Source organism: Paroedura picta, chromosome 1 (assembly GCF_049243985.1).
Source record: "Paroedura picta isolate Pp20150507F chromosome 1, Ppicta_v3.0, whole genome shotgun sequence".
Lineage (NCBI taxonomy): Eukaryota > Metazoa > Chordata > Lepidosauria > Squamata > Gekkonidae > Paroedura > Paroedura picta.
In genome coordinates this window covers 30,680,051-30,692,524 of record NC_135369.1, presented here as the reverse complement: position 1 = coordinate 30,692,524, position 12,474 = coordinate 30,680,051, and the positions used below count along the sequence as shown (strand labels likewise).

The 12,474-nt window shown below is 45.3% G+C and overlaps 1 protein-coding gene across 5 annotated transcripts in view; it reads left to right on the top strand.

The window, feature by feature from the left end:
- KIF13B (kinesin family member 13B) overlaps nt 1-12,474 on the top strand; it is a 173,148-nt gene that overhangs the window by 91,468 nt on the left and 69,206 nt on the right. For all 5 annotated transcript variants that reach the window (XM_077331968.1, XM_077331976.1, XM_077331959.1 and 2 more), the window contains exons 16-24: nt 1,513-1,697; nt 2,533-2,743; nt 3,880-4,042; nt 5,279-5,425; nt 6,101-6,250; nt 6,885-7,013; nt 8,052-8,222; nt 9,694-9,851; nt 10,982-11,114. In XM_077331968.1, coding sequence (XP_077188083.1) covers nt 1,513-1,697; nt 2,533-2,743; nt 3,880-4,042; nt 5,279-5,425; nt 6,101-6,250; nt 6,885-7,013; nt 8,052-8,222; nt 9,694-9,851; nt 10,982-11,114 — 1,447 coding nt within the window. The remainder of the gene's footprint in view (nt 1-1,512; nt 1,698-2,532; nt 2,744-3,879; nt 4,043-5,278; nt 5,426-6,100; nt 6,251-6,884; nt 7,014-8,051; nt 8,223-9,693; nt 9,852-10,981; nt 11,115-12,474) is intronic.

Sequence of the window (12,474 nt, the reverse complement as noted above, 5' to 3'; positions counted from 1 at the left end):
TAATCTGAACTGGAAAAAATACCTGAAAAATACCTTACCAGTGTTTTTCAGGTATTATTGAAGGTGATTACAGATTCTTTGAGCTGATCTGCTACCTGTATGATGTGATGATAGCTAAGGCCAAATAAAAGCCGAAGTGAGAAGCATTCAGCTATACCGATTCGCTGGGGCTGAGAGTTCTTGCCACCCCAGTGGATCCTCTTAGGTCTGCATGTGGCAGCAAGACCTCCCCTGCCCATGCAGATCCAGCTTGGTGCAGATCCAGCTTTGATTGATTGATCGATTAATTTATCTTATCTATCCCACCACTTTCTGTAGGCTGGTATTCAGATTCGAGATGTAATACCAAAATTATTTTGTGTCCAATAGACCCAAACCAGAAAAAAAACTTGAGTTTTACACATCCCTAACCCAGCCATGCTAGTGTCTGTGTGTACGACTTTTTAAAAAGTTCAGTTGTATCTACTGAATGAACCTTCATCTGTAATTTGGAGTTGTACAATGAGGAGAGGAGGATGACAACTTCTTGGGCCTCGGAAGTAGTGAGCAGTTGTCCGGGCGAGAATGGAGAGTTAGGGAACAAGGGCTACAAACAAGATGAGGGAGACTGTATAGATACGCCCGGACTTCAAAGTTGGAAGGAGGACGTTAAAGACACTGGCCTGCTAGCGGCAAACAGAGGACGACCCCTCCCAGATAATGCCCAGACAGCCCGTGAAAGGGGCGTGGAGAAAGGGAGTTGTCAAGTAAACCTCCCCGCTTGCACGGCCCAAGGAAGGGCCCACCCGAGAAGCCGCCGATGCTGGAGCCTAGAAAGAAACACTTACCTGGGAGTAGGAGGAAACTTCCGGATGCCGAGGATCGACCGGGACGGGAGGGCGGGGCCGGAAAGAAGGGTTATGTAGGAGGGTGGGGTCCAAGGCAGAGGATATAAGGCGGGGTATGCGCGTGGTTAGGGGTGGGTTGGTGTGAAAGAGAGAGAAGGGCATTGTGAGTGTACGGTGAAGGGAAAATAAAGAACGGTGTTCGAAAACTCAAGCCTACGTCGTAGTTCCTGGGCGTAGAGAATGGGGACGCCACGGCAGAGAAGGGCGAACCCCGCAATGGGGCGAGGAAGAGCCCCACAGCAGTCCCTTACAAAAGCACATACAGTCACAAATTTGTGTTAGTCTTGCTCTTTTGGGGGGCCTTGCTTTTTTCTTGGGCCTCTATAGTTCTAGACCAACTAACAGAATTGACACTGTTGGGTAACCATTCCATTCTTTTCAAATCCCAGTCAAAATAATACATTCAAGGGAAGTGAAAAGTTTTCCTTTCCTGTGTGGAGTATGTAGTTTTGGAGCTGTTCATTCTCCAGTCTGGCCAAAATGTTTTGCGATTGAAGATGCCAGTGGACTCCCACCCACTAATTGCCATGATGCGCAATCGAGGAAGATGTTCTGGAGTGCTGCCCTGATGGAAACGCATCAGGTGATAGGAGGAAATCACCCCCCTTTCTTTTACTCCCTCAAGGCTAAATCTTCCCAAAAAGAAAAAAAAGGCGGAAGCTGAGGACGAGGACAGTTCGATGAAAGGAAGCAACAGCTCCGAGCAGCTGGACTTAGATGGCGATAACTCCAGTGAAGTGTCCAGTGAGATCAACTTCAGTTATGAATATGCCCAGATGGAGGTCACCATGAAAGCACTCGGCAGCAATGGTGAGGGGCAGGGATTGCCTACAGTCTACTTGACTCCCCAATGGCGGCCCAAAGTCGCTTCTGTCCATTATATCCTCGTAACAACTGTGTGGGTGGGTTACTCCAGAAATGTGTGATTGGCCCCAGATCATTCAGTGAGCTTCCACAGCAGAGCGCTGTGTCTCTCAGATCCTAACTAGACGCTGTGACAGCTACGCCACTGGCTCTTCCTATGCGTGTCAGTGCAAGGCTGCATATTCTCTGCCGTTGCTCTCAAAAGTAACTTAGCTGGCATGTGGCTTGAAGTGTCTGGGTGGTTTTCATATCTTCTGACTTTCGGGGAAGCTTTTGTACATCCTTTTGCCTATCCAAAGGCACGCCCTTGCCTGTCTGCCATTAAAACCCTGTAGAGCAGTTGTAGTCCACCTGTGGTCCTCCAGATGTCCATGGACTACAATTCTCATGAATTCTCACAATGGAAATTGTAGTCCATGGACATCTGGAGGCCCACAGGTTGACTACCCCTGCTGTAGAGGATTCTGCAGATGGGACCCAGTCCACATGGAGTCTTGGCCAGCCCAAGACCTTTAAATTACTGCTGCTGAGTACACCTTGAATGGATCCACCACTCATCTCTGGCTGTGTGTTGCTAGAGCAGATGGAGGTAGTAAAAGGCAGGCTGTCTTTCAAGTTGGACCCTTAATACACATCTAGGGAACACCCAGAACACAGTGTAGTAAACTACTGATGTATGGCGGTAATCAGTGATTTCTCGAATGCTTCAGGACTTAAGTCTCTTGCAGCTTGTCTTTCTGTACTTTCACTTCCTCTCTCCAAATCTTTTTTCTCTGCCTAGATCCCATGCAGTCAATTTTTCAGAACCTGGAGCAGCAGCATGAAGAAGAGAAGAGGTCTGCCTTGGAGCGCCAAAGGGTCATGTATGAACACGAGCTTGAACAGCTGCGAAGACGGCTGTCTCCGGAGAAACAGCACTTCCGTTCTATGGACAGGTTCTCCTGCCACTCTCCCAATGCTCAGCAACGATTACGACAGTGGGCAGAAGAGAGGTGGGTGAATAGGACGTAATGCACATCCTCAGTCTGGTGGTGGTCTTTTTCTTGAGCGAATGAGCCCCTAAGCCCATGGGATGTTTAAATGGGGGCAGGAGCGGGGTTGAACCTGTGGATTTGATGAGATTTGAATTGCTTTGTGTTGCTGCCCTGAATTATTTCCAGATCAGCTTGTGGAACTGCAGGCAAAAGAAATCCTTTTGCTTGGTATTAAAGAGCAACGACACACCCAATAATGAGTGTGCTGATTATCAGCCAAAGACAGGTGTTCTAGTGGGGGAGTCTTTGTTCTCTTTCAGTACTCTGTGCTCTCGAGTATCTTGTAGATTCACATTCCCCATAAAAAAACCCAGGAAGCCCCTGGACAGCTTCCTGCTATGAAGTGGAGGCCGGCCATTTAACTGCAGTCCAGTCTTTGTCCAAAATATACCTGTTACCACCCAGTCACTTCTATGGAAGAAAATGAAAAGGCAGGATCAGCATTATCAGATCCCCCTGGAACCTTGGCTGTGTTGCATTCTGGATAGCAGTCATTCTCTGCCCTGTAGAATCACTGAGAACTGAGCCACGCCTTCTTTTCAGAGGATTCCTTTGTCCTCAGGGGGAGGGGGAGGGGAGCCCTTGAGAAATGGGTTAGAAATTAGTGATTGATTTGATTTGATGTATATACTCACTGCCAGTGAAACTGACTCAAGGCAGCGTACAACATTAAATAGCACAGTAATACAAGTTAAAATTTAATAACAATTTAAAACCTTTAAAAACTATTAAACCATTAAAACCACATCTATAATTAGCAGCAGGATTAATTATAACATTGATGCTAGTACAGTCCCTTCCTTGGATCTAATTCCAGACTAAAATGGAGTTGTGGGGGACTATTTTTTTGGGGGGGGGGCATTAGATGTTGTAGGATCATGTGCCCCAAACGAAAGCTTGGTGGAAGAGCTCCGTCTTGCAGGCCCTGCGGAATTGTGCCAGCTCCGTCGGGGGCCAGACAAACCCCTCTGCAGTACAGATTTACAGCTGAGCAAATGCATCCTTAGCCATCTAGTATCCTAAAAGTTACCTTTCAGCATCCTTTTCTTTGCCTGGAAATCCTGCCATTTGTTTGCTTGTTTGTTTTCCCAAAGAGAAGAGATGTTAAACCACAGCCTGAGGAAGCTGAGGGAGCAGATTGTGAAGGCCAACTTGTACGTGAGGGAAGCCAACTTCATTGCAGAGGAGATGGATAAAAGAACGGAGTACAAGGTTACTCTGCAGATCCCAGCCTCGAGCCTCAATGCAAACAGAAAGGTGAGGCACCCAGTACCTGTTCCACCAATGTGGCTGTTTATCACGAGAGGGTCTATGCTTGGGCTCAAACTTTTGTAGCAATCCAGACAGATTTTTCCTGCCATTTTCAGAAGTGATATTTTATTGACTTTAGAACAGTGATCTTATTCAGGGGCTCAGTAGCCACTGGTGGTTCTTTCCTCAAATATGGGGCAGGTGCCACATTGGTGCCGGGTAGGACTTGTGGTTGTCAGATGGTTCCTGACCATTGGAGGAGAAGTTGGGCTGCAAGCCTCTGAACTGCAGGCTTCATGTTGGGATGGAAGTAAATGTGGCTGTTTTGATTGATGATAACTGTGAATGCAGCTCACCACAGGCCATCAAGTGATCTAGAAGGTTTATACTTGTGCTTTTCTGGTTATTAAAAAAAACCAACAACTCAAGACATCTTTCATTGTAATAAGGAGGAAAATACAATATAATTTAATACTAGTGTGTGTAATACATGTTCTCCACTGAGTCCTGGTAAGGGCTTGTGCAGCTACATTCTGGACCAATTGGGGTTTCCAGATCAGCTTCAAGGACAGCCCTGTGTGGAGAAAGTTACAAAAGTCTATTCTGGAGGTGACCATTGCATGGATCACGGTGGCTGGGTCAAGTGCCAACAGATATGGCACAAGTTGCCTCGCCTGGCAAAGGAGGTAGAATGCCTGGCATACAGCCTTTGTGACCTGGACCTCCCTAGACAGGGAGGCATCCAGATTCACACTCAAAGTCCTGGCAGAAGTCATAGGTGTTAAATAAATCCCTGTCAAGGACTGGGAGTTTTACCACATCTCCTTCAGCACACTGACCCAGCCAAAGTAGTCTTTGCTGGATTGTTTTCTCAGTCACAAGAGTTCTTTAAGTAAACGTGAGTGGCACACAGTGTCTTCCCTTTCTGTGAGAGTACATCAACCCTGTAACTGAAGCCTAAACAGACTTGCTCTGATGTTTTATTGTGTTTTATAACTATAGCAATAGAAACCTGCCATCTAGTGGAGGGAAAACTTTTCCCATCACCTGCTACCAGATCCTTTTAGACGGAGCTGCCAGGGGTTGAACCTGAGACCTTCTGCATGCCAGGCAGATGCTGTTCCATTGATCAGTAGCCCCTCCGCCTTTTTACTGATAAAAAGAAGAAAACCCAAGCATATCCTTAAGGTGTTTTTGACTTTGTTTACCTGACTTCCATCTCGTGCTATTATGCTTCTGCAGCGAGGTGCTGTTCTTAGTGAACCAGCCATTCAGGTGAGGAGAAAAGGCAAAGGCAAACAGATCTGGTCACTTGAGAAGCTGGAGAATCGACTGGTCGACATGAGGGATCTCTATCAAGAATGGAAGGACTGTGAGGAGGACAATTTGGTATGTCGGGGTGGGAGGGGCTTGACGAGTCATTGCTCTCCTAATTAGCAGAGGCGACATGTAGGAAAGCTTTTTGTTTCATCCCTTCAATGAAATTGAAGATTTTGGAGGTGTAAGATTTCAAGAGTTGAAGTGCCCTGAGGAACTGACTCTCAAAAGCCTAGACCACCTAAATCATGGAGGTCTCTAAGGTGTTACTGGACACGAATCTTATCGGTTATAGTTTTGTCTGAGGGAGGGAGGGTTGTTCTGTCAATTACTGTAGCCTCTGTGACTTTTCTTGGTATAAAAGAAGGGGGGTGATTGGAGGAAATCAAATGGAGCCAAGAGTATGTAGGGAATGTCGTTCATTTTGTATAAATAAAAAACATCGGTGGGAGTACATTCTGGTTAGGAATTTGCTTTTGCTATGTGTGGTATGTTTGGTGTTTTCAAGCTCTCTCTAGAAAGGATGACCATGAGGAAGCTTTTAAGAACAGGGCCACTGAAAATGGGAATTAGCGGGGATGTCTGGTACATGAGATTACACTGTTTGTTTATTAAATTTGTATGCCACTTTCCCCAAGGGCTCAGGTGGTTTACATCAAACCTCCCCACTTATTGTCCAGGAGAACCATTTACCCAGGGCAGCACAAAGAGCAGAAGGTTGTCACACTTCCTTTTATCGGATTCTAGGTCATGAGGTCTTACTTCAGGCGAGCAGATCCTTTCTATGATGAGCAAGAGAATCACAGCCTTATCGGGGTGGCCAATGTCTTCCTCGAGTCCCTCTCTCATGATGTGAAGCTCCAGTATGCGGTTCCAATCATCAACCAGAAAGGAGAGGTTCGTACCAGTTACACAGTTAGCACATAGGCACATCATTACCCAGTGAGACATACTTATATTACACTTCCTGGGATCAATTTACCATTGATTCTCCATCTTTGACGTAACTGGCTATAGCCGGTTACATTTAGCTGCATCCTAATCTTGCTTTGTGCGTTTTGCTGTTGTTCCCAAATGACTTATAATGTGATGTGAATAGATAACTGTCCTTTGTATGGTGGGCCTCTCTTTGTAAGTATCTTTAAAATTGCTAATGGATATTGAACTTGCATTTATGATTATTCACAGCTGATTTCTGATAGGTAAGGAAAATTGACTGCTCATCAGTTCAATGTGGCTTTACCACTTCCCAGATGCCTCCTAAAATGTTGCTCCAGAGGGATGGGGGGATCAGCATGAAGGGGAGGGCGAATTGGAGATCTGCCTTGGGAGCTTCCCTTTAGCTGGTTGAAATCTCCACTTGATCTAATCCGTCGGCTGGTATCGCTTCCTGTGGTTTGATCCAATAGTGCATTTCCACGGCCAACAGGATTTCCATCCACAAAATGCAACTTCTTATATTCCCCTTTTATTGCACACAAAAAAGTATACATTTCTATTTGTTTGTAATCTCTTCTGTCTCCCCCATTAGGTAGCAGGTCGACTGCACGTCGAAGTGGTACGTGTGAGCGGTGAGGTTGGTGAGCGAATAGTCGGAGGTGAAGACAGCCTGGAGGCCTCCACTGAGAATGATCTGCAGGAGCAGAAGCTGGTTTGCATGGTGAGTTCTTTGCCTCTGGAAAAGGACCAAGCAGATTCAAGGACTCCAGCTGCTTCTCCCTATCTGTCCTTCATCCGTCCATCTTGGGTCGCTTTTTGAGTCAGAAGAAAAGAATGGCAAACCTCTGTGTCGCAGGTTTGAGCCCATAAGAAAGAAGGGCAGATTGTAGGATGAACAACTGTCCAATGGCTGAACATCCAAATCGGACTCCACGCTGAGTGGAAGTAGCCTCAGTAATCATCAGTAATTATAGTATTTGAAGTTTCAAACCAAAAACAATATCAGAGAATTTTGTCCATGTAGAAGAGCCATGGATGGTTTACCAAATAAATAATAAATCCCAGTTTGAGTGTCTTTTTCCAATTTCCCATTAAAGAGGACATTTTTGGTCCTCTCCCCTTGGCATGTTATTGCCCAGATGGACACAAAGGGCAGTTCTGCTCAACAGACTGTACATTTAAAAAAAAATTAAAATTCATATGTCGTAACCAACACAACAGTACAAGGCGTAGTCAGCAAGCTAGTTGCAAGCCCTGGTTTGAATTCCCAGGTTGGTGCCAGTCATAAAATCCTAACTGGAGTTTGATCAAACCACACTTCATCAGTCCTGCTTTATCCCGATGTCTGAATGTTGCCATAACCTAATGAAATTCCTGGAATCCATGAAAAAAATGGTTTTGTAAAGCATGGCTCCTTTCAGGTCAACGAGGACTATCACAGTGCAGTATTCAGTTCCTCTTCCACAGTATATGCACAGCAAAGATGCAAGGAAAAATAATGAAATCTTTCAGGGTTTTGTTTCCTCTGAAAGAACTCAGCTGTTTTCCTCGCGGCTGCATTCAGTGACCCCCTAGTGGAGATTTTCAGACACAGCTTTAATCAAGGAATGTTTTCAGGCAGGTATGGTTTTGGTGCCAGCTGTTTAGTCCTCCTGCTAAGTTATTGGCAAACCAGGTTTGTCTTATGCTGTATTTTGAACATTACTGCATAACTGACCTGCTTAAAACATTGTTGTGTGTTCGTTTTGTTTCTTCTTAGATCAAAATCCTCCAAGCGACAGGTTTGCCCCAGCATCTCTCCAACTTTGTGTTCTGCAAATATTCTTTCTGGGACCAGCTGGAGCCTGTGACGGTGGCCCCCGAAGTGGACCCTTCTCTGTCTCCCATCAGCAAGGAGCCCCGGTGCATGGTTGTCTTTGACCACTGCAATGTAATTTTGTTACTGCCTACTGCCATAGACAAAGCAAAGAGAGCGCCGGTTTGCATGTATGCAGCAGATGTGTCTGCTGCGTGTTCTCTAGTGGCATCCAGTGAGAAGCATAGAGTGTGAAGAGGAGAGGCATCTCTCTAGAGGCAGAAGCTTACATACCAGGAAGTGCAGTTAGCTGCTGCTGTATAGCCAGTCTACTTCTCATTTGAACTAAAAGTCGAACAGTACAATATATACTGCAGGTCTGAAGTTTTCCTCATTAACAAGTACGATCTTTTTGAGGATTTATAAATTGTGGAAAAGTCTAGAATTGCAGAAATGTTCTTGGAGTCTTTGATAAAGCCCTACATACATATTCCATACAATAACACACCAGTGGGCCCCTGTTTCTTCTTTATTTTAAGATACCTGTTTTGTCTGCTCTGTATTTTTGACCCACCTTGTAAGCTAGACACAATGTCTCTCCTCCTGTCTTGTTGGTGTTCACCATGGAGAACACTTCTGTATTGTGTGAAAGGGCACCATCTACACCAGCAAATTGTAGAGTGGCCTTCGCCTTGCCTTTACACAGTTTTGTGAGATGCTCACCTAGAAAAGTTTGCATGATTCACATATTCTGTGTCCTTTTATAACCAGTCCTAGTCTGGAGAGCTCTCTTATGTGGCTGTGTGTGCATTACAAATTTTTTTTTGCTAGGCTGAATAGTTACCCTTCTACCAAAGTTAAAGGAAGCTTTTAAAAGTCAAACAAGTTCTTATACTCTCTACTGATGTTATATTCTGCCAGCTGATAGTCAAGGTGATTTAAAAAATCAAGTAGCTCGAAAATCAGTTAAAAATTATATATAAATATCAAAGCATTATTAGATTCAGGTGGGTAGTCGTATTGGTCTGAAGCAGCACCCAAATTTTGTGACCATTGGCTCCTTAAGACCAACAAATGTTTATTCAAGAAAATGTGTATGCACATGAAAGCTTATACTTTGAATAACTCTTTGTTGATCTTAAAGGTGCCACTGGACTGAAAAAGCATTTATTAAAGGGAGGTGTTGGGGTGATTGCATGCAAATGATGTAGTGCAAGGCAGGAAACCCCAGTGAGAAATGAAATGCATTGCTTGTAATACCAGACTGCATAGAAAAGCGTCATCTGCTGATTTTCTTAGTGGCTCTTTAGTTTTACTCAGTGGATTGGTTCAGGATTACAAGCAAAGAGTTTCTTAAGTTATTATCAGGACCTTCCTGGAAGTCCTGCTGCCTCAGCCTTTTATAAACCTTGCACCTCTGAGCACCTGTTCTCTAGAGATTCCGGTCCTATTTCCTGTCTCACTCCTAAATGTATAGTCCACATTCTGGTCCCTCAAGGGCTATGCAAGAGAGAGCAAGGCCACAGGCATGGGAATTTATAGAATGCTGGAGCAAGAGGAGAGTTCTGTGTGAATGATGGGTCATTTCTGTCCTGTTCTGTCCCAGGAATTCTCTGTAAATGTTACTGAAGACTTTCAGGAGTATCTCTATGATGGTGCTTTGGCCATTGAAGTCTATGGGCACAAGCAGTGCGACCCTCGCAAAAACCCAGCATTGTGGGATTTAGGAATAATTCAAGCTAAAACACGAAGTCTTCGAGACAGGTAAAAGAGGTAGCATCCAGCTTGTGTATGAGTTGGGAACCTGATGCATAGGAGGGTAGGGAGGGAGTGTTAGAGGAAGATAGGCTTTGAATTCGGTAACTCCCACCCTTGATTCGGTGGATTAAGTGAAGGATGAATGGGGGCTATGCCTTCTGTTACTCTCTGTCACTCCCCCAGATCTTCCTGTCTTCCTGCCTCTAAGAACCAGCTGCCCCGTGCCCTCTTCTCCTTTCCATCACTGATTGGTCAACCATTTATAATTCTATTTGAAAAGGGGAGCAGGCGGTGTTACTTCTTGCCACTCAAACAGATATTTTAGAGGGCCCAGTAAACATCTCTGTTTTATAAACTGGTGGCAGAATCATAGAGTCGGAAGGGGCCATCCGCTGCTCAATGCCAGATCAACCTAAAGCATCCAGGATAACTTTCTAGCCGCTGCTTAAAGATCACCAGTGAGGGGGAAGCTCACCACCTAAGGCATCTGATTCCACCGCTGAACTACTCTGACTGAATCCCCCCCCCCCCCGATATCTAGCTGGTACTGTTCTACATTCAGTTTAAACAGGAACCATGCCAACAAGAACCACTCCCTGTCCTCCTCCATGGGAACATTTTTCAAATATTTAAAGATATCAATCATGTCCCCTTTCACCCTCCTCTTCTCCAGGTTGAACATTCCCTAGTCCCTCAGTCTTTCCTCATAGCGCTTGGTCCCCAGGTTCCAGATCATTCTCTGCGCTCTCCTCTTAACCCTCTCAACCCTCCCAATTTTGTCCATGTCCTTTTTGAAGTGAGGCCTCCAGAACTGCACACAGGACTCCAGGTGGGGGCCTGACGATTGTGGTATACAGCGGGACTATGACATCTTGTGATTTTGATGTGATGCTTCTGTTGATACTGCCCAAGACTGCATTTGCCTTCTTTAAAAATTGTCTGTAGGTGAGATTTGCTACTGCCAATTCCCCAAGTGTAGCCAGAAGCTCTTCCATCCTGAATCAGTGCTGGATTGAAGCTTTCCTAACTCTTTGCTAAAGGACTTTGAGCTTTCTGAATGCAAGGGCAGGTGGCTGAAGAAGTGCCCATTCAAAAGGCAGAGTGGTCTATCAGTTACAGTCATTTTTTTCCCCCAGGTGGAGTGAAGTCACCCGCAAACTGGAGCTGTGGGTTCAAATTCTGGAACTTAACGAGAACGGGGAGTATTGCCCAGTAGAGGTCCTACCAGCTAAGGATGTGCAAACTGGGGGCATCTTTCAGCTCAGGCAGGTGAGACTGTACAGCTTTTACCTACATTTTCCCCAAACTGGTTAAATGAACATATAATGAGCATCTTAATACCGGCACAATAATTCAGTTGACTTTGGGTCTCATCCTTACTGAGGCAGTAAACCTTTGTGTGAAATAACATTAGATCAGGTGCTTGCAATAGTATGTACATGCAGAAAGCTAATACATCAGTGTTGTGTTGTAGCCTTTCCCGCATATACATGCATTTTCTGTGTGCGGGTAGTTGCTTATATGCAGACACACTCAGTCACATGGGCCTCTTCCTGCAGCTTACTGTAGTACAACCCATATATAGGATTACCATTTTAGTCACAGCTAGGCCTGACAATCCCATTAATATTCACCTGGCGGTGCATGACCATCTCTTTCACTATGCCCTCCATATGACGTTATGTTCAAGCAAAGAAAAGTCTTCTCAGGGCCCCTCAAATCAAATTGGCCTCAGCCAGAGTCAGGGCCTTTTTGGCCCTGGCCCCTGCCTGGTGGTCCGCTCTGCCAAATAAGATCAGAGCCCTGTGGGACTTTGGATTGTTCTGCAGGGCTTGTAAGTCAGAGCTGTTCTGCCAGGCCCATGGTTGAAGCCAGAAATAACACCTAACACCCGTGGTCTCTATGTCCAGTCTTGCCAGGCTGAAAAACCTGAAGTGTGGCTTCTGAAGAATCCCTCCCCCTGCCCATGAGGGAAAGCACCATGGCCAGTTTTAATATTTAATATGTTATTTTAAAGTGTAAGATTTTAATGTAATTTATTAAAATCTATTAAAATGTATATATTAAAACCAATCTGTTCCACATAATATATTTGTGGCAAGGCCGTGGAGGAGGAGCATGTCCCATGGCTTAAGTGCCAATCAGCGCTTAACATCCACTCAGGGTGGCTGTCCGATGCCTGAGTGCCTCCTCCTCCAACCAGTTTGCCTGTCTGTCCAGCAGCCAGCCAATCACCTTATTTCCCTCACTCCTGACCACCCCCTCCTTCTTCCAGTTCCCTCTGACGCTCAGAGGCTGCAGATCGCTGCCACATGAGAGCTGCCCGTGCCAGTGAGTCCCCTAACAGCTGCCTGCAGCCTTTCCAGGTCCTGGGGGAGGGGGAGGCCATCCACAGAGTTCTTGCACCATCACACCCAATCTAGTACTCATATTCCTGAATGCAACAGGCTTGGCACCTAGTTAAAATATAATTGGTTTTATTTGTTATTAATCTTGAGCCTTTATACCGGGACTTTGTGTTGAACAAGTTTGTAATCTGTCCTGAGTTTCCGAAGACGAAGCAGAATATAAATCCCTAAATAAATAAATAAAAGTGCACAGTAATCAATGTCGAGAAACCAGCAGTTAT